The 22,311-nt window shown below is 34.6% G+C and overlaps 1 protein-coding gene across 1 annotated transcript; it reads left to right on the forward strand.

The window, feature by feature from the left end:
- Positions 1–379: 379 nt before the first annotated feature.
- Positions 380–21,491, forward strand: LOC148938578 (large ribosomal subunit protein bL19m-like; the record flags this gene model as incomplete). Its single annotated transcript, XM_089107691.1, has 4 exons — positions 380–529; positions 11,073–11,339; positions 15,477–15,611; positions 21,304–21,491. Coding segments are annotated over exons 1-4 (678 nt in total), but the record flags the coding sequence as incomplete, so codon positions are not given.
- Positions 21,492–22,311: the final 820 nt, after the last annotated feature.

Genomic DNA, 22,311 nt, shown 5'->3' on the forward strand with positions numbered 1-22,311 from the left:
AAAAATTTTCTGGCAAGCCCCCTTGTCCTTTTAAATATGCCACTGCTTACTCTCTTTATAAGATCTTATTCACAATTCATGGTGATAAATCAATATTGATAGACTTTTAAAAAGTTACCTAGTACGCTAGCTTACCTAGCATACCAAAATTAACAAATTGCTGGAAAAACATATGGCCAAATATAGACAAACTGACGGTGCGCCGCCGTCCCAATGGTACCGGTGACACATCGAAACGTTCCTCCATGCCGGTACATCTTTCATCGGTGGTGTGCCAGCTACAAATTGGCACGGCGTTGGGGTCCTTTGGGCTTCACAACGAAGCTTCTGCGGTACAATTCGATCGGAAAACCGGACAATTTATCTCAAGACCTTGGCAATGGCAATGGTAGTGTCGAATTAAATCAAGTGTCAACGTGTCAACACTGATTAGAGTAAAAAATGGCAAATTCTAGTGGAAAAATCTCAAAGCAGATCGCTTGTATTTTTGGTAGAAACTGTTTTATGCCCCAAAAATGCAAATCAATAGGTAAATTGTTTAAAATATTTTTGGTTCATGTTGGCTATAAATCCCTTTTACCCCAGTATACGTAATGTAGTATCAAGGACAGGGGAGTATACCCAATGGATATTATCTAAAAATTTATATTCTATAGAATGTAAAAATAATATCCAATCATACTTAGTTATTGCCTAAATTATCCAACTAGTTAACTATCTGAAAAAATCCTTTTAAGAAAATAAGAAATTATCTAACTAAGAAAATAATTGAAATTTAAAAGAAAAATAGTTTAATCTTGCTAGCCAAATACAATAGAGCATAAGAGCCAACTTAGTATCTCTAATTAGGTGGATAATACTTTAAATTAATGTTTGTGATATATATATAACTAGACAGATAAGTTAATTCTTCATACAAATTAGTGATAATATCCAACTAGTCAGACAATTTTTTCTCTTAGACATAGCATGAACATCTAACTTAGTAGATAATACTTTATCCTAGCCCTTCTGATATTAATCAAACTAGGTAGGCTAGTTAAGTAACTTCCTGCTTAGTTAAATATATATTAGAAGATTTAAGACTCAGCATTATCCACCTAGTTAGATATTCTTGCTGTGCCTAAGAGAAACAATTTATCTGGCTAGTTGGATATTATCCCAAAACTGCATAGCCTAATGGAATTTACGTATCCTCCTGGTTGGATATATATCAGAAGTGTTAAGACTTGGTATTAATTTATCTTGGTAAACAATTTATCCACCTAGTTACATGTTCATGCTGTGCCTAAGAGAAATGAATTATCTGGCTAGTTGGATATTAACCCTAAACTGCTTAGAGAATCTTCTTATCTGCCTTGTTGGATAGGCCTATATATATCAGAAACACTAAGCTACATTATTATCCAACTAGGTGGATATTCTTGCTGTTCCTAAGAGAAACAATTTATCTGGCTAGTTGGATATTAACCCAAAACTGCTTAGAGAATCTTCTTATCTGCCTATTTGGATATCCTATATCCAAAACACTAAGCTATGTTATTATCGAACTAGGTAGATATTCTGTATATTGCATAGACAGTCAAATGTTCAGCTAGGTAGTTAAAGGTGTATGAGTCTTAAAAATGTTATTATCTGTCTAGCATCATGTTTTATCTTAATACTAAGTGTAGTTGGGTAATATTTTTACTTTCTATAGAATATATTTTTTTTAAAGATATCCACTGGGCACCTTCCCTCAAGGACAGTGATAAGATTTTCTAAAAGTTAATTGAAACAGTAGGTTAAAGTAACTTTCAGTCAATGTCATATAAAATTCGTAGTTAATTTAAGGATATATGTATGCAGGTAGCTCAGAAAATCTGCCTAGTACTGAAAGGTAACAGCTGTAGCCTATGCATTGTCCCCTTTGAGCTAAACACTATAATACCAAAAGAACAAAAGGATCTAGGCTACCAGTGGATTCTCCATTAAACATTATCTTCTGACATAATGGGCTATATTTGTTGATGCTCAGTTAATTGTGCTTGTAAAAGGATGAACACAGGCTAGGGTAAAATACCCAGTAGTCACTTTTAAAGTTAAATTAGGCTAGGCAAACTGCAAAATCTCTTTTGGGTAAAGTTCTACAAAATCATATTATTGAGTTAGGAATAAAGTGAATACACCATTTGATACCTTTTTTATGCCGATTACAAATATAATAAGCATTTATATCAGAAATGAATTTCAGCCCCCCCCCCCTATATAGGCTATACTTAACCTAACCCAGAACTGGGAGATATAGGGGGGGGGGGCTGAAACTCATTTCAATAGAAATACTTATTATATTCGTAATCAGCATAAAAAAAAGGCATTGAATGGTGTATTCACTTTTGTCCTAACTCAATAATATGATTTTGTAGAACTTTACCCTCTTTTGTGCCAGCTTGAATTAGGTTGTTTCATCATTAAGGTTGTTGGTAAATTTTTGACAGTTCATATTATTGGCTTAGGAATAAAGTGAACATACCACTTGATGCCTTTTTTATGCTCTTTACAAATATAATAATTGCTTCTATCGCATTTACCCACCCCACCCCCCTAATGTGCAAATATATGCCCTGAATTGTAAACACACAAAGAAGTTATAAAAACTAGTTAAGTTATTTAAAATTTGTTAAAAGACAGTCTAACTAGTTTAGAAATAAGCTTTTCAAGAGTAACATATTCCAAAAATACTTAGGCTATTTATAACAGTCTCATTTATTAGGCAACTCAAATATCAAACATTTTCCTACTGTTTAAAGTTTTTTTAATACCATTGACAAAAATAGCACTTAATTTTGCAATTTGAAACTTGCCATCAACAATTCATGGTATATATTTGCACATTAGGGGGTGGGGGTGGGTAAATTTGAATTTCCAATAGAAGTGATTATTATATCTGTAAAGACCACAAAAAAAGGCATTGAGTGGTATGTTCACTTTATTTGTAAGTCAATAATATGAACTGCCAAAAATTTATCAGACTGTCTAGTTAAAGGTGCAGAGTGGCAAATTTCCAGAATGAGACATGCTAAAACAAAAAAGGTACAGTTTAGATTTCTGATTTGGTAATATTTGGTTTTTCATATAATTTAGCTAGGAAGTGAATACATCACTTTATGCTCTTTCCAAGTATAATAATTGTTCCTGGGGAATATTCCAACCTTGTTTATAGTTTTTAGACAATGATGTAAAGTTATTTTTTCTCCAAGACTACACTGCCTTTTCTATGACAAAACAAGTAAGAGTTCCAAATAGGGACACATCCTTTCATTAGACAAAATAATCACTTCAAGGTCAAAGCAAGTTATTGGTCCATTGACTTAAAAAGTTTACTAACTGTTCTTGAATTATGTAATACTGCATTGAATAATCTTCTTATTAAAAATGTTCACTTTTATTCAACACAGTATTACAAAATTCAAGAACAGTTAGTAAACTTTTTAAGTCAATGGAATGGTAACTTGCTTTGACCCTGAAGTGATTATTTTGTTTAGTATAAATATAGTTTGTTTTAATTTTGATATGTTAGTAACTCTACTGATGATGATGACCGACTGTGTCATCAAAATATCTAGAGCCTTTGTATATATTTTTGTTTCACTGCCTAATATAAGTACCTGCCCCTATTTGGAACTCTTTTTGTTTGGTATAAAGTTAAACTCACAGTTCAATTATTGAATCTATTACTTTGAACTAATATATTCAAATGGCATTGATTCATTGAAAATGTATACAATCTAATTAAAAAAGGACTTAAGTTGACAAAGGTAAAATTTTAATGTAGATCCTATATCCTTATTTAAGGGTGCATTTTCTGTGCAATATACTTTGTGGTAACATAACTATAGCATACAGAAAAACTGAGCAAAACATAACCAATTGGTGTCCTTCCTCAAAAATGATAGAAAAGAAGCTAAATTATTCAATGTATCATTTAACAGAATTATACAAATATTTTTTTTAATTATGAGAACTACAAAAAAAAATCATGAACTAAATAAAAAAAGGGAAACATATCTTTGTTGATACAGTTACAATCCCCAGAGACTAAAGCCAGCTTGAGTTCTTCCTCTTCTGAATCATTGTTTACTTCATCATCTTTGTTTCCTTTAATTGTGTAACATTAAAGTCCTACTGTTTCAGATTATTCTGGTCTGCAGTGTAGTTCCTATGCAATTTTGTGTCAGACAAATAACTCCTATTCTTAAAAAGAAAAAAAAAACACTTCATTGTACAGTTCTTGACCTACTACTTTCTTGTGCATTGTGCTTGAGCTCTTCAAGTCATTTTTGATAAGAAACATTGAAGATAAATGTTCTGCTCCTCCTTGCCATTTTGGGCACCAGCAAGGCTTAGCTAGAGAGCATGCTTTCTTTTGACTTGTTAATTTGCAAAGGGATATTGAAAACCAAAGTGATTTCTTGACTTTATGTACACTTGATGTCACAAGAGCTTTTGACTTGTGTACATGTGTGCAGGTTTTGCTTGAGTCTCATATGAAAGGTGCTGATGCTGAGATATGGTAAATTTTGTATGGGGTATATGTAGAAAAATCTGAAAATTAAAATTGAATATGGTGGTCTGCTATTTTGGATCCTGAAAGGCATATGCCAAGGAGCTTTGACTTCTCCAGTTTTGTTCAATAATTGTGTTACTGGTGCTCAGGATTAATTGAACTGTATATTTATCTTCAAAAGAGGTGGTCTCTTGCTAGTTACATTTGTAAGTGACTTACTGAACTTTCCAAAGATGGTGACTTTCAAGCTTCTCCAAGAAGAGTATGACCACATTGGTCTGAACTTTAACACATATAAAAGAGTTGTTCTGCCATTCAACTGTAAAGTAGACAGAAGTTCAATAAGTCTATCTTGCTCTGAAGTTGCTTTTGCTAGCAGCCTTACTTAGCTGGGTATGCCTATTTGAGGAAATCTGAAATAAACTGCAAACTTGGTACTGAAAAATTATGCTTGTAAAATTTGGCATGCCTCTGCATCCCTGGCTCAAACGTTTGGTATATGAGTAGAGCTCATTGTTCTAAGTTATAAAATAGCCTAATAAATCCTCTCCTTCTTGCTCTTGCTCTTGTTTGGTCTTTTTTTTTTTTTTTTTTTTTTTTTTTTTTTTTTTTACTAATTGCATCTTATGATTTTGGACGAAATTTTGCAACAAGTTTTAATAATAGTTTTACCATAATGCTTTGGATGAATGTGTATCAGGCATAATATCCAAATAAATGCATTGAAAACCTACAAAACCTTTGGAGTTATATAGGGCTGAAGGAATTCTGACCCTCATCATGTTACAATCTTGAGTATTGAGGAATACATCAATAAGCCCCCTCAACATGCCCTGAAAGTTTCAACTTAATTTAGTCCAGTAAAAGTATGGTTTGACTGGGACAAAATTGCAACAAAAGGTTTTTTTATACCAAAATGTTCAAAAAAAATTGCTGAACAACATATCCAAAATCCACTAAAATTGCCCCCTGGGAAAACCTTCTGGGGTTGCTTGAAGAGGGTGGAAGGGGGCAAAAAAATAGGTTTTTCCATTTTTGACATTTAGGAAGTTTTTTACACTAAAATATTCAGAAAAAATCGCTGAACAACATATCTGAAATTTGCTAAAATCGCCCGTTGGAAAAATCTTCTACGGCTGCTTAAAGGGGTGGTAGGGACAAAAAAAAATCGGTTTTTCCTTTTTTGACAATTAGGAAGCGTTTTTTACACTAAAACGTTCAGAAAAAATCGCTGAACAACATATCCAAAATCCGCGAAAATCGCCCGCCGGGAAAACCTTCTGAGCTGCTTAAATGGACATGAAAGGGGTGAAATTTTTTTCAATTTTTTGTATTTCTGTACGTTCGGGGATTCAATTCTGATATAAATCAACTCGCTGAAACCGAAAATGATGTTACTTTTATTGTAACACATCTGCAGCTTAGATTAAACTATAAATAAGATTTTAATAACTCCATTGCAAAAATAAAGGAAATAGCTTTTCTTATGAAGTGTTAGAAAGGTCAGATCAATGGAAGCCTGAAATACTTCAAACAGCAACACAGGAAAATCTCAAACGGCAATTTAGAGGAGCAGAGAAGTACCCCACTTTTTGTTGCTTTGATAATCGTTGGAAACCTGGTTATCCAATGAAAATCAACTGTGTGAAGACCAGACTGCAGAAAAAGGGAAACTATAGGCATAGACGCATAGAAAATTGAAAAATCATTCTTATTATCAGCTTCTTTTACAGTCGGAAAACAAAAACATTAACACCTCTATATATGAATCACAGTTTTGATAATCATCATTTTTAGATCACATAATATTGAGAATCATCATTTCATTAATGAGCACTACAAAAGAGCACGACCACCGTTATTGCAAAACACTACTTCTAGAGATGTTGGTTCAGACTTATTACAGCTTTTTCCCATGCACTCTCTGCAAGCAAGTGTGCAGGGCATGCCATTCTTACGGCAAGTGTATCTGGCGGTATTGCAACCTGATTTCCATTTGCAGCAGATAATTTGAAGAAGACTTTGGGGAGCTGGTTTCTTCCCCGTCATTACTGGGATGTAACTATCAGCAGAGAGTCGCCATCCCCAGTTCTCCGGTTTCATTGCAGCAGCCTCGCTTTTCCATTCCATTACCTGCAAATACATGCGAAAAGATTGGAACTTTGCAGCTGAGGGTGTGGGAGGCATCCAATCAGGTTAGACAAATGCGGAAGAGGAAGCGAGCTTGGCCAAGAACAGACGATGTCTCAAGGACACGAGAGTTTCTTCAGGCTTTCCTTTATAAATTCTCAAAAGAGCTTGTTCACCAGCAACAAAGAGCTTGTCTTTCGTAGCCTTTGAGTCCATAAAGACCTTAGCGGGATCACGGAAAGACGGATTGGACCAGTACACTGACAGTCCAACAGATTTACCAATTCCTTGTAATCTCGATGTGGTGTCACAGCCTAGAAACGCGTGCAGAAATAGAATTGCATCACACATGTCCCTTAGTTTTTCTTTGATGGAGCAAATATTCAATAGCTTATGTTTGTTTGAAGCTTTCGTCTCGGATCTGAAATACAGACCTTTCTGGGTGGCAGTGACATGAAAGGATAAGGAGGTCAGTGTTGTTGCCAATGAGACATGTCAACTGAGTTCTTGCACTATGAATGGCTGTGGTTGCAGTCAGGACCTCCGCGTCAGCAGAGGCATGTTGTACCAAACAACCTGCTGAGGACAATTTTTCTCCTATTGCAAGAATTATCTGCTGCTTGTTTGTGCAGTTTTGCAAGAACTCTTCCTTCTTTCTTGTTAGATTTGTTGTACCAGTGAATTCTACCACTGGGCACTGTTTACCCCTGGAACGTTTGAGGTGAGCCATACCTTTCGTCAAAGGACCATTGTCATATCCATCAAAAACTACTGAAGCTTTTCCAGATCTAGTGGTGACATACTTGACATAACTTTTACAAATGAAGTCAAATGTAGAGTTGGGTTGCCAATTCAATTTCTGGAGAAGCCAGCCGCCCTCAACAACATAGTGGCACGAGTCTAAGCGCTCATCCGATTGGTCCCCTGACGCCTTTCGAATTGCGTTTGACAGAGATGGTTTGTCAGCAGGACGCAGAACTTCATAGGATCCAAAAAGGGATGGGGGGTACGTACAAAGCTCATATGACAAAAGGTCTCGAAGATCGAATTCTTCCCGGCAAGTTTTTCAGAGACTAGTTTGTATTTGACATATTTTCGTTGCTTAGAAGAAGGCTTTTTAATAGGCAAACATAACCAAGAAATAATTACAACATGGTCAATATTACCAGCAGGTGTGGTTATTACATTCTCAATAAGAAGGTCTGGATTGTTGGGAATAACCATATCAAGAGTGTTGAAAACTTGACCTTCCCTGAAACAAGTTGGATGTGATATTGTTTGACAGAGGGAATTATCAGAGTAGTACACATAGTAGGTTTTAATTTAGCTCAACATTCCCTGAAAGTTTTACCTCAGTACTCTTAGCAATAGTAGTAATAGCAGCAGCAGTAGTATTAACAGTATTAGTATTATGCATATAGCACCTTGTTTTTTGTTTTTTTTTTCAACGTCCTCAACACACCCTAAAAGTGTCAAATTAATACTCTAAGCTCTTCTTGAGATTTTGCTGATGTATCATTTCCACAATCTGCATATGCATATAATGTGTTTTGATTTAGTTCAAAATCATCCTCAATATTTCCTGAAATTTTCACCTCAACACACTTTGCCTTGTTTGTAGTGGTAGCAGTAGTAGTAGTAGTGTTAACAGTAGCAGTATAGTAGTAGTATGCACAGTGGTTAAGTTGAACATGCAAAAAAGTTTCAACTTAATTATCTAAGCTATGTTCCTAAGATGTTGCAGATACACCCTTTTGACAACCTTCATGTACATAATGTATTTTAATTAGGTCAACATTCCCTGAAAGTTTCACTTTAATGCCCGTAGTATATATCTATAACAGCATTAGTAGTAGTAAGAGTAGTAGTATACACATACTGCGATTTTGCTGACATGCCCTTTTGACAACCTGCATGCACATAACATGTTTTGATTCAGTTCAACATTTCCTGAGATTTTTCCCCTAACATCCTTTGCCTTAGCATTAGTGAAGCAGCAGTAGTGGTAGTATGTATATAGTGCCTTTTGGTTAGTTCAACTCCCCTTTAATTTTTTATTTATTCCTCTCAGCTGTTTTTGTGCTTACTATATTTGGTTGCAATAAAAAAAAAGTTTAAAAATCCTTACCCCTCATTTTCACTATGTTATATCTTAAAGAATAAATAGACGGCACCAGCTGTTCTACGTTACCAAGCATAACAAATCCTGATACTTATCAGGGATGTAATCATGCAGAGGCGGTTTTAGGGAGGGGACACAGGGCGCACTTGCACCAGACACGGAAATTTTAGGGACACAAAATGTCAAATAATTAATTTAACAGTTATTATCATTTTATAATTTTTGAAATTCTTTTTTATTAAAATAAAGTAGAGGGTGCAGTTAATAAATGAAAACAATTAATAAATTATCAATTAATTAAGAACAAAATAAAGAATAATTTACAATAATAATTAAGATAATTAATAGTGAATAAACAATTTAATAATTCAAATAATTAATTGAAAATAATTTTGATAGTTAGTGAAAATTTTGTTAAGATTTGGCGTGAGGATTTCTGGGAGACAGGTGAGGGGGGTGCTAATCAAGATTTTACCCCAGCGCAAGAAATGCCAGAACCGTCACTAAAATCATGACATCTGCAGTGAAAAGGCTTGCCAAAGGATTAGTTACCTCAGTAGGCTGAAGCATGCGTAATGTAAGCTTGACGGTTGCTTCTCAGTGAATTAGTATTCCATCAATCATTTACTTGCTTTAAGAGGGTTTTTACTATGGCTTTCCATTACACAGGCACACACAAGCACTAGCTGTAATGGAAGAATATGAGATAATTGTTTCAAAATTGGGGGTTAGAAATGCAGGAAATGAGTCTTTCTTAGCCACAATTCTTCCATCAATACAATCACAAAATAGAAGCTTCTTGAGAAATCATACTTGCAGTTGAACTACGTTTTTGAACCTCTTAGGAAGTTATGGATTTTCTAGGTTAGCCTTAGGTCCAGGTTACTGCTTTTTCACACCTTCCTTGATCTGCCAACTGTTGATGATTTCTCCTGGAATTCAGAACTAACTTGTTACAATTGAATTGGCACCTTGTCATATTTGAGTAAGATTTACTAACTTCAACAGACTGTTAGATATTTTGAAGTGCAGCAGCCTCTCAAACCAGCTAAAAGTTTATTTGAACAAGAATCTGAAGGTGTCCATTTTTTTTATTTGAGTTTGAGACTTGAACCCTGAACAAAGAAAAAAAATGCAACGTCCTCGGGTTCTAGCTAAGGTGCATCTAATATATCACAAAAAAAGTTTGCAGGGAGGATGGATAGTGCTCATAAGTAAGTATACGTTGCATATTTAAAAACCTTATTGATTGGAAAAGCTATCAGTTGTACTATACCAGTTGAACATTTAGAAAGAGATATACCTATTACCAGAACCCAGGGATATGTTTTCGATCTCGTACCTTCATCCACTAATTATTGTTTTTACAGAGTCAACTTTTTTTGTGGCAGAAAACAGCATATACTTAAAACAGGGGGGAGGCTAAAAAACGAAATTTACTCTTAAACAGGCAGTATAATACGTTAAATCTTAGAAGAAAATCAAAAAATGGGACTTTAAAGCAAAGTAATCTTTGCTAATAACTGTCTATAAAAGTCCCCCTCCCCTTTTTTTTCAGATAGAAAAGCAGATATGAAGAATAGAATGTTGTTTTAAGTGTTCACCTGAATAAGCACGGTAACCCTTTTGTCTTTGCCTGTTTCTAAAGAAAACACTTTAATAACAATATTTTTATATTATGGTGTACAGAAAAATTATATTCAACTGGTTTATTGCTTGTTTCCATTTTAATTCACGTTTTTTTCTATATTTATGTTTTATTTGAAAAAATGTAGTTATTCAGTTTTAATCTTTTGTGTGTTCCTGTGTTTAAATATTTGTGGTGTGTGTCATCTATTTCTTTCTTAACAAAAATTTGCAAACATCAGCTTCAAAGATTGTTATATTTAAGAAAGGCTTTTTTGATGATATATTCAGTTAGGCAGTATAAAGTAAAAATGCTTTTTACTCTACTGGCATTTTTTTTAATTTAATTTGCTATTTCTGAAATTATTTGTCAAAGTGAAAAAAATATAGTGTGAGTTTAATATCCATAATATTTCAAATGAAAGTGCATGCAGAAGATGTAGCAATCATATTGAAAATTAACAAAATATAGGTTAAACTAGAAGTAACCAAGAAAATCCATGTAACACATTTTTTGCATATTATAAAACGAGAATGTTGTTATCATAATATTTGATTCACAAGGGGACAAAGTCAAGAGTGTTACCAGAAGTTTTAATAAGGAACCTGTTCCTGCATTATTAGTCTAACTTTGCAAATTTCTTACAGGAAAGTATTCAACATCTGTATTTCCAAAAGCTGAAACAACTAAAAATGATCAGCCAACTAAAGAAAGAACGAGTCTCCCAGATTACAGATTTGTTTACCCTGAGTTCTTGCCAGATCCCAATCCAGCATTTAGAAATAAGCTAAGAGAAAAATTGGAGAGACTAGACATGCTTAGGAGAAGAGCAAATATTAGTATTCCTGAATTTTATGTTGGTAAAAATATTCTAAAATCTATTTCTCTGGGCATGCTTAGGACAATGTATTTAGGTATGTTTGTACTTTAATATATATGCGTGTTGTACTTAGCACAATATCTGCACATGCTTAGGGAGGATCAAACTTTAGCATCCATGAATTTTATTTTGTTATCATTCCTAAATTTCTTTTCTATGAACATGCTTTGGGATGTTGCATTTAAGTATATTTGTACAGTACTTAAGTGTACTTGTGCTCTGTACTTATGAAAGGCATGGTTGAGAGAGATCAACCATTAGTGCTCCTGAATTTTATTTTACCTTAGATTACCTTAAATTGCTTATCCAACAAGATTAGGTGGCGTTGAACCTCCTCTAGAAAGATTTTTACTATTCTTCAATTTTTATTTGTACGGACATATGAGCCACATACAGGGCCCCCAAAAAAGGGGGACGACAAGGTGGGAAAACACCAAGGCTTAGTTCTCATGGCGGCCTGGGCGAGAACATATCTTTTTTTCTTTCTTTTTTTTTATCTTTTCATATTCATAGGCTTACATTTTCCAGGCCTGCTTTTTATTTTTATTTTTTTTGCCTGATAAACTAATAAGAATTTAATTAGAACTGCACAAAACCAAACCAGACCCAGGCTAAGATTAGTACTTGTCTCCCTGAATCGGTCACAGGGTCTGTAAAATCCAACAGTTAGTTGTGTTTAATAAAGTACAACAATATTAGATTTTTTTGAATAATCAACATAGCTACTAATAATATCGAGTACGCAAGCTAGAGGAGGCCCTTGGATTCGTTCCCCCTCCCTTCCAACCAAAATCTAGTGATTCTTGTGCTTTTTCTATCGCCCCTTGTATTTTTCCATGTAATTTCCTATTTTTAGTTATAATCAAAGTGTTGGGTTCTCATCTGAAAAACTCCTGCATACATGTCTGCTTATAAATGCACATGTCCCTCTAAATATAAAGATTACTATTAGTTTTCTCCTTGGTTTCTATGGTTTTTTTTCTGTTATGTTTACCCCCTCCCTCCAAAGGGGAGTACTCTAAAATTAATAGCCTTCATACATATGTGTCTGCGACAGATAAGAGTTAAAATACACGTTTACTAATAGCTACATCCTCGAAACTTTTATGCTGCAAATATAATCTAAGAAATCGAACATCAACTTATTATTGTACCAAATCTGTGATGTCTTGAACTTCAGTTGTGCAGTATAAAGTACTTCTGGATAGATGCCTTCTAATTGAGTGTCAGAATCATTTCATCTGCATAAGCTGTCACAGTCAAGAATAAATTCCGACTAAATGGTGTCCGTACTTACACTTTAACAAATAAGAAAACACTGGATTGCCATTTATAAAAAAAAATGACATATAATATGACACAAATAAATTTGAAAAGTGTTTCGTTTGAATGGAGGGGGGTCTGAATCTTGGATTTACTTTCATCCTCATGAGTAATGGCAATATGCTTTTGTTAATCAGTGCTGGTAGGAAATCAGCCAAACTTGCAAATCAAACTAAAGTGACGCTCTTGAAGGGATGGTGATTGTAAGGTGTTACATATTCTTGTATTATATATTATGTGTTTTACATGCTATGCATACCATTTATGTATTACATATTATATGCTTAATATTTCATGTTTAGTATATATATTAATTCGGTATACATTGTTTACTTTGATTTTTTTTTAACTGGAGTCTGTCAGAAATCATCTGCTTTGATATTTCTAATTGAATCAGCTTTTCATCTCAGTGAAAAAGAGCTAAAATTTGATATATCTTCTCGTAGTTGGTTGGTAATTCAAGACTAGCAGTCCTATAAATTATGAAATTTTCTAAATATTCACTAGTATTTTCCTTTTTCATCAAATAAGTTTTTGTATTAGTTTTGTATTTCATCAAATAAGTTTTTGTATAAATATCAAAGCAGATGATTTCTGACAGACTCCAGTTAAAAAAAAATCAAATTAAAAATGCAGTATAGCATTTTTAAACTCACTGCCCTCCCCCCTCTCTTGCAAACAGGTTGGTACGCATCCGGAGAGCCTTTGGGCCATGGTGCCCTCTAAAAATGTGGTGGGCAATATCTTACATTCTACACAACTGAGGCGTTTGTTTCAGGTTTTTTGTGCTATGCTTATTTTAAAGTCATGGATTTTAAAAGGTTGTGGGGCTTTTGTTTGGTTAAGATTTTTTTTCCTTTTTTTTTTTTTTTTTTTGTTTGTGATTATATATCCTGCCTTGTATGTAGTTGGAGTTTATTTGTATATTGATCAGTTTATTTTGGTTTTCAATGAAGGAAAGTTGCCACGTGAAACCAAAGCGATTGGTTGGCTTCAATTTGTTATCTAAGGCTCGAAAGCTAATATGTGCCATTTTAAGTTAGTTGAATTAAGTTTGTGAGTCTGTGCAACTCCCTACTTGACTTATTTTTATCTGGTTCTTCTATTTATTCTTTCTCTTCTATTTATTTCGTTTTCTTGTGTTTTTTTTTATCTAAGTCTATTTTCTCTTAATTGCCTTTTTATAGAATAATGAAAGATTAAGACAAGATTTATTTATCTAAACAGAAGACAAAAAATAGAGCTGATTCCCTTAAAGGCTCCATAGCCTGTAAAGGGGGAAGGGGATTCAAAGTTAATGGGAAGAGAGAGTGATGGGATTTCATAAAAATATATATTCAACAGTTTAATCAGATAAGGTGATAGTTTATACTGCTCACATTGAAAACCTAGAATACTCCAATATATCCGAGCCTAAAAAAGAAAAATTGAATATAGATCGAAGATATTTTACAATTTTATTCTAAATTGGGCAAAAGATTTAAAATATTATTGTGTTGGTCCAAGGCCTAGGACTGATAAAAACAACTGATTAGCTCCTGGAAAAGCTATTTTCCTGAAAAAAAAGACGCATGCAAGGACATTTTTAGTCCCTGAGTTTTGTAGGTTATGAACAGGCATTTGATTCAGCTGATAGTAAAGCTTTAGTCAAGGACATATCCTTGTATGGTATGCCAAATAAGTGCATTAAGGTAATTGGTGCTATGTACGAAAATAGCATTGCTGCGATTGAGGTAGGAACTAAGGCTGGTATTTGATTCGTTGTCGAATCGGAAAATAAGCATAAGCAAGGTTGGGCTTTATCCCTGGATTATTTTGATGTATTTTGTCCTGAGCAGCACAGCAAAGGCTATGGGAGAACTTGGTATCAAGTGGGAAGTTTAAATTTTCCTCGACTTCAATTATGCAGCTAATTTGGGTGTCAAAGGTAAAATATAAGCAAAATGAATGAATGTTTGGAGGTTTTGAGTGTTCAGGATATGCAAATAGGTTCAAAAGCTGTTGTTTGAAAGACTGGGTTGTTAAGACTATGAATAAAAAAGGATGAAGAGTAGATTATGGATAACGAGACAATTAGTGAAGGGGATAGCTTCACTTACCTGAGTTGCACTATCAGTAAATATGGTGTGTATATTGATGGTGAGAAATTATAATAGCCTAGGTGCATGGTGTTTGGTTGTTTGTTGTAGTCGAAAAAAATTTGGAAATACAGGAAGACAAGTGTCGTAACTGATAATAGAATATTGAAATCCAAGATAATAACAGTGGTTATATCTGAAGGATGGGGAATTTGAAAATTTGAAGAAGATATGCTGGATGTTTTGCAGGGAATTCTCTAGGGATATTTTCTTGTATCTGTTGAAATTAACTGTATAAAAGACAATAAACTGAATGAAAAATGTGGTTTGATGCCACATTCTGAGGGTTTAAAGACTGAAAAGTTTAGATGGTTAGACCATGTTTTACAGATGACGGGTGATTGATTACGAAATACTGAACTTTTTGGCCATCCCTCTGGGGCAGGGCTGATGGTTAATAGTGATGCAGTAGAGGATTAAATTTTTCACTCCAAATCAATAAACCAATACCCATGTTGCCATATTTTCAGACAATTTATCTGAAATAGGGCAGTAAAGATTAATAGCAACTTTTCTTATATATATATATATATATATATATATATATATATATATATATATATATATATATATATATATATATATATATATATATATATATATATATATATATATATATATATATATATATATATATATATATATATATATATATATATATATATATATATATATATATATATATATATACGTATGTTTCTTGTATTTAGGTAGTATACTGGCAATTACTGTGGCAGATCCTAATTCACCATCAAAGAATAACCGATTTGTTGGAATTTGTATTGACAGAATTGGCTCTGGACTAAGAACCAGCTGTATTTTAAGGAACATGGTCGATGGTCATGGTAAGTTTGATCCTTTACTTCGTATTTGTTTCTTCAATTATAGCGATGATCAGAGGGAATGTATTCTTAACACTCGTTTGGAAATTTTAATGCTTGTTATTCCATGTATACACAGAAGGGGTACATATATTTAGGCCTAGGAAGACATTTGGTCCTAAAGTTATTTTTTGAAGCATCAAATTTCTCTTGAAAAAATGTTCAAATAACCTTCACGTAAAATTTGTGGTGCCTTTTTATAATTTATGTAGTTTAGATTTTAAGATTTAAGATTCATTGTAGTTATGGTCTGTGTTCCTTTGTTAAGGAGGATGAGTTGTTTGTTTCCATAATTGTCAGGGAAACACTGGAGGGAGGAATCCCTTCTGAATGTTTTCCGGAGTACGGTTCTATTTCTTATCATTCCCTTTTACCCCTTTGGTAATATATAATTATCTAGTTATCCTGTCATATAGGGTTGGACCTGTGTTAACCCATGATAATCTGCTGTTTGTGATGTAAATTTGATGCAGTTGCTGATACTTTATTAAATAAATAAAAAAGTTTTTTTAACTGAACGTAAGGAACGACGTTGAAACTTAAAACGAACAGAAATTATTCCGTATATGAAAGGGGCTGTCCCCTCCACACCGCCTCGCTGTTTACGCTAAAGTTTTTCATTGTTAAAAAAAAAGAGTTGTGAGAAAGTAAAACTTCAGCGTAAAGAGTGGGGCGTTGAGGAGGGGACAGCCCCTTTCATATACGGAATGATTCCTGTTCGTTTTAAGTTTCAACGTCGTTCCTTACTTTCAGTTAAAAAAAACTTTTTTTTTTTATTTAATTTTTGGACGTTTTTGAATTAATGCAGGTTTTGATTTTGGCTCACCGTACATGAGTAATAAAAACATAATTTGCATGTTAATGTTACTTTTATTTGGTTAAATGGCTTTCTCGAAACTTGTTGAATTTTATTTACGAACGTTTTTATTAGTATTAAATATATGTAACTTACGAATTAACTTACGTAACGAAATCCTATATTCATACATTTTTTAATACGTATATTAGAGGGTTTGCCCTCTAGTCAATACCTTACCCTTTAAGCTGAAGTTCGAATTTTGTTCCAATTCTTTAAAAATGCCCCCTTAATCACAAATGCCGTTAATTAGAATAAATAGCTCATTATGAAAGTACTAAAAAATCTTTGGCTTAAAGATCGAGGCATTGACTAGGGGGTGAACCTTATCATGTGCGTAATGTTTTCTGTCGTCTTAAGTTTTGATGTTGCTCCTTACTTCCAGTTGAAAAACTTGTTTTTTTTTTTTATATAATTTCTGATCTTTTTTAAAAATATTGGGAAATCCGGCGCCCCCTTCATAGCAATGTCCCTTTCCCCATGAAAACTTCCTCCATGGAAAGATCCTCCCACATAACCCCCGACCCCCCCCCCCCACTACCAGAAAAAATCCCCCCTAAAAACGTCTGTATAATTCCCAATAAACCAATACTATATGTTAAGATTGGGTAAAGTTCATAACTTTCAGCCCTTCCCCCTGGGACTTCGGGGTATTAAGTCATCCTAAAAGACATAGTTATCATATTTTCGACCATGCTGAACAAAATGGCTATCTCAAAATTTTGATCGGGTGACTTTGGGAAAAAAATGAGCGTGGGACGGGGCCTAGTTGCCCCCCATTTTTTTGGTCACTTCAAAAAGGGCACTAGAACTTTTAATTTCCGTTCCAATGAGCCCTCCCACGATATTCTAGGACCACTGGGTCGATACGATCACCCCTGGAAAAAAAAACAAAAAAAAAAACAAATAAACACGCATCCGTGATCTTTCTTATGGCAAAAAATGCAAAATTCCACATTTTTGTAGATAGGAGCTTGAAACCTCTGCAGTAGGGTTCACTGATGCGCTGAATATGATGGTGTGAATTACATTAAGGTTCTATAGCTTTCAGGGGGTCTTTCCCCCTTTTTTCGGAAATCAGCCAAATTTTCTCAGGCGCTTAACTTTTGATGTGTAGCACTAGACTTGATGAAACTGATATATTTGAAATCAGCATTAAAATCTGATTCTTTTGATGTATCTATTGGTATCAAAATTCCGTTTTCTCGAGTTTCGGTTACCATTGAGCTGGGTCGCTCCTTACTTACAGTTCGTTACCACGAACTGTTTGATTTTAATAATTAAAACTTCCAGCTTCTGAGGGAGGGCCATGACTCCCTGTTGTCGTTTTTGACATTCTATCTATCTTAACCCCTTGAATAGAAGGGCCGAAAAATTTGTGTGAGTTACAAAACTAGTAGTATATTAAGTAAAATGCAATACACTATTTTCCAATTACTATCAAATAATCCCCTTGTCTTGTCTGAGAAAAAGTAATGGGAAGTTCGGAAAATGAGAATGGGCCTTCCAGGAAGGGTACTTTCTCTTTATATACAGAAGAGTACGGCAATTGGCCCAAAAAAGGTCCTCCTGGTGGCTTTAATTTAATTTACAGGAACATTTAAGCATTTACTTCTTGACGAATACGAAAACTAAATGCAATCCACTGTCAGAATCTGCTTTCCATGGAAGAAAAAAAAAACAGTTTAACAATAAACTGAATTTGGTTGTCTATCTAGACCCAATAATATTTGACAACTTTCCTGTAACCTTTACAAACCGAAGTCTTCCATCTTTTTGCTCAGAAATATAAACAGACATCAGAAAAAAAAAACAAAAAACATAGTTACTGGCCCTGGTAGAATCCAGCCAAAATTGTGAACTCTTCGTAGACTTACCGCAAAATCGCCACTGCTGATTGGGAAAAATGTCATTTTCCCTCACCCTGGCGTGAGAGCCATGATGGTCCCTACTGCCCAATAAATCTTACCAGACACGCCACAAAATTTCTCACAAGAATCATGCTCGAGCCGATATGAGCCATTTCTTCAATGGTCATTTAGGAATACCAAGCCGCCTTCGAACTTAAACAATCAGCAATTAATTAGATATTCACTGTCCACCAGATCATGGAAAAGTATGATGAACCTAGCCGCTGTATCTACCACCTTTTCATAGAGTTAAACAAGCTTTCGATATTGCCTGAAGAGAAGGTTTTTGGCACATCATTCTTCACTTTGAAATCTCATTCAACTTTCTCACTCTCATTAAAGACATGTATAAAAAGTTCAGCAGGCGCGCCATGACTAGAGAAGTACTCACTTGAAGCCTGGGACCCTCAACTAGTGTTTGTCTACTGTCACCAGAGCTGTTCAATCTCTACCCAAATGGTATCCTTTCACTCACGGACAACCTTCCCCTTACCTAGATTGGAGGTTGGAGGCGCTATCTCAGCTCACGGAACTAGCATATGCCGATATCGTTGACCTAATTGCCAAGTTCCTTTAATGCCTCAAAAACGAAAGCCAGTTACTGCTCACGCAAGTCCAATTCACAGGTAAATCTCAGCCCGGGCTTATCGGGGATGTCATTGAGTGGGTAGAAGATTTCACCTTCCTCTGGTAATAACCAATCCATTCTTCAAGGGACGCTAGTCACTTACGAATTTCGGTTTTAGAGGCTTGATACACATCTAGAGGATTTAGAATGCAGTAACTGCTCTTGAGACGAGACTTTTTTAATCCTTCGTTATTCCTATCGCCATCTATGACTGTGAGTCGTGGGCGCTTAAAACAGGCGGTCGATGTCGCTTAGTTCCCTTTGAAACGAAATCCCTACGACGCATCGCTTATATCACATACCACGATAGAGTCTTCAACTCTAAGCTTCTGCATAATTTGAAAGCAAATATGCAATACTGGATAAAACAAAACCGCAAGATCTTAGATGGCTAGGCCCCATACAACAAATGAATGGCAGTTGTCTCCCGGAGTTAGCCTTCGATGAGCAACTTCACGGTTCTGGTCCCAGAGGTTCCCTGCCAAAGAGGTGGAAAGAAATATTTTTATCCTACAGCCTCCTGTATCTCCTTTGCCTAGCTGAAATAAGAAGCTTTGACATGAAGTAAATGAATGAACTAGTGAAAGTTATGTCAGGGTATCATTTTGATATTTATTTTACATTTGAGATAATTATAAGTAAAAGAACTTGAACTAAGTTAGCTCTTTTGCCGAAGCGATATTTTGGCAAAAAGGATTTTTCCGAATGATGCAAATTCTAAAGGTATCTTTTATCAAGATACAAAATAAGGTATATTTCAAATTCCAGTGGGGTGAGAGGGCTGTCCAATTTTAAAAAACGAAGGTAGAAGAAAAAGCTTCAGCTGAGTTGATTGATTATTTAAGATCCCAATTTTGCTGAATCCATTCTAGGAATTCAAGCGGGCTACAAAAAGAATTCATTATTTTACTGCGTGTGGATAGCCTTTTTAAGTTCATCAGGTATCATAACATCGATGCAAATCGCCATGTATCGACATTTGAAAAAAAGGTTCTACGAGAGATTTTGAACATACGCGTGTTACAATTTGTACCTGGAAGAACAATATGAATTTTCGTATTACAAAAATAAAAAAACAACAATACTCCTTAAAGAAAATAGCAGTTATATCTTTATTAACATCCTATAAAGCGTCCATACTTTCAGGATTCTCATTTTAACTCTTTGCCTTTCCATGTTTAGGCTTGTACAAAAAAAGACTTGAGTGGCTGTGCCTTCATATATATCAATTGTATTGTTGTCTTACTGAACTATTTTTCATTCGTACCTCAAGTGTAGTAAAAATTCTATGTATGTGAATGAATCATTAGCTTTCCTTATTTTATTTCGTAATATATCTTTGCCTTTACTATTATGTTTACCATGTTACAATGTTTGCTACAAAGATTTGAATTTAATATTAATCGTGCTTTACCGGAAGTCTCTATGCAGGAACACACCTTGCTCTGTTCACATTAATTAAGGAACGGGATTGAAATGTCTTCTTCAAGAGGTTATTTCATCTAAGCCATCTGCTGATTTTTTTTCAAGCAAACGTTTGCCAGTTGCATAAAACTTGAGGACTATATTAGGTAAAGAACTAGCGACGTACTGCGCAATAGTGGCGCCCACCCAATCCAGCTACTAAAATGAGAGAGAAGGGGAAAAGGGAAATCATCATCCAATAGTAGTATTCTGACCATCCTATATTGTAGGTTAGATGAAAGAGTAAGGAAAACTAATAAAAACGGGTAATATCTCAGACCTATTCAGAGTTTTACCTATAGCTTTCCTATATTTTCAATGATGGAATTTCGCTGCACAGTCATAATGTACCAAATTTTCTGTCGGCACATGTTCCGGGTAGAGAGGGCTGGGGGATTTAATAATCCAAGAATGTGGGCTAGACTCTAAATAAACATATTTTTAAGATGGTATGTACGCAGATGGGAAGAGATACATATGAGTAACCTTCGGAGTTTTGTGAAGTATCCCATCTGACTGTATATTTTCCATAAAATTTGTCTTTGTTTTTGTCAAGTAAGCAACCCTATATAATATGAGATTTATCGCCTATTTTTTATTATTAATGAAGTTATTTTGTTTATATTTATTTTATTCCTTCTCCCCCCCCCCTCCCAGTAGAAGAATCAAGTACATACCGGTTGGGAAGCATGAAAATGTGATTTTGACAATTTGAATTCACAACTAAGAATTTTAAGGTGTAAAGCCATCAATCTTTTTCTTGTATTTACTATTTTACAATATGTATTGTTCTTATAGGTGTTGAAATCAAATACGAACTATATAATCCGTTACTAAAACGTATCGAAGTCCTAAGGCTTGAGAAACGGCTTGACAGTACGTTATATTATCTAAGAGACGCACTTCCACAATATTCTACATTTTCTTTTGATATGGAACCAGAACCAAGGATAGAGGGGGCACCTATTCCTATCAACCCTCTACAGGTTAGTTCTCGTGTTATTCTAATGTATGTATATATTTTCTTTTTTTTATTATTTCCCCCCTCTTTCTTTCTTTCTCTCTCTCTCTCTCTCTCTCTCTCTCTCTCTCTCTCTCTCTCTCTCTCTCTCTCTCTCTCTCTCTTTCCTCTTCCTCTCTTTGTTAAATATATATTTTTAGAAAATGGCTATTTATTGCAGATGGTTTTGGTCACAGAATAACGTGATCCATCTACCTCGTCAGTACAATGGGTGCTGGGAACAGCTCGATAAAGGGGTTTCTTGGTACTCCTTGGTTCCAACCCACAAGTCTTAGGATGTATTTAGGCTCTTTTTGTTTCACTCATTCCAGCAGGAATCTTTTTGGAAATTTGGTCAGAAAGAGAATAATTCATTTATACAGGTGTACACATCTGGGGTTTCTTAGGAGGTTTTTTTTTTTTTTTTTGGAGTGTCTCCCCCATGATCTGTCCATATACTTGTAGAATACATAGTTGCCGCTCCGAAATGCCTCGCAAGTTATAAAATGGTGTTTCGCTGGAATATCCATAATATAGTGTTTGTGTTGTAATTATACAAAAAATCTAGAGATGGGGTGCTTTGAACATGTAAAGACCAGATTAAAAGGTAAAAGTCATGGAAAGAAAAAGAAATGAGGATAATAAACTTTTTTCCAGGAACTATAGAATAAAAATGATAGAGATAGGGCATCTTAGAAAGAAGTTTAGAGAAGTTTAGTTTAGTTCCCTCTTTAAATCCTTCCAGGAAGTTCCCATTTTGTTTAAATCTTTCTTTATGACATTCTCCTATCCCCAACCGCAGACGA

The sequence above is a fragment of the Artemia sp. Qi Xiang Cuo genome, unplaced genomic scaffold, assembly GCF_049724085.1.
Source record: "Artemia sp. Qi Xiang Cuo unplaced genomic scaffold, ASM4972408v1 HiC_scaffold_3115, whole genome shotgun sequence".
Lineage (NCBI taxonomy): Eukaryota > Metazoa > Arthropoda > Branchiopoda > Anostraca > Artemiidae > Artemia > Artemia sp. Qi Xiang Cuo.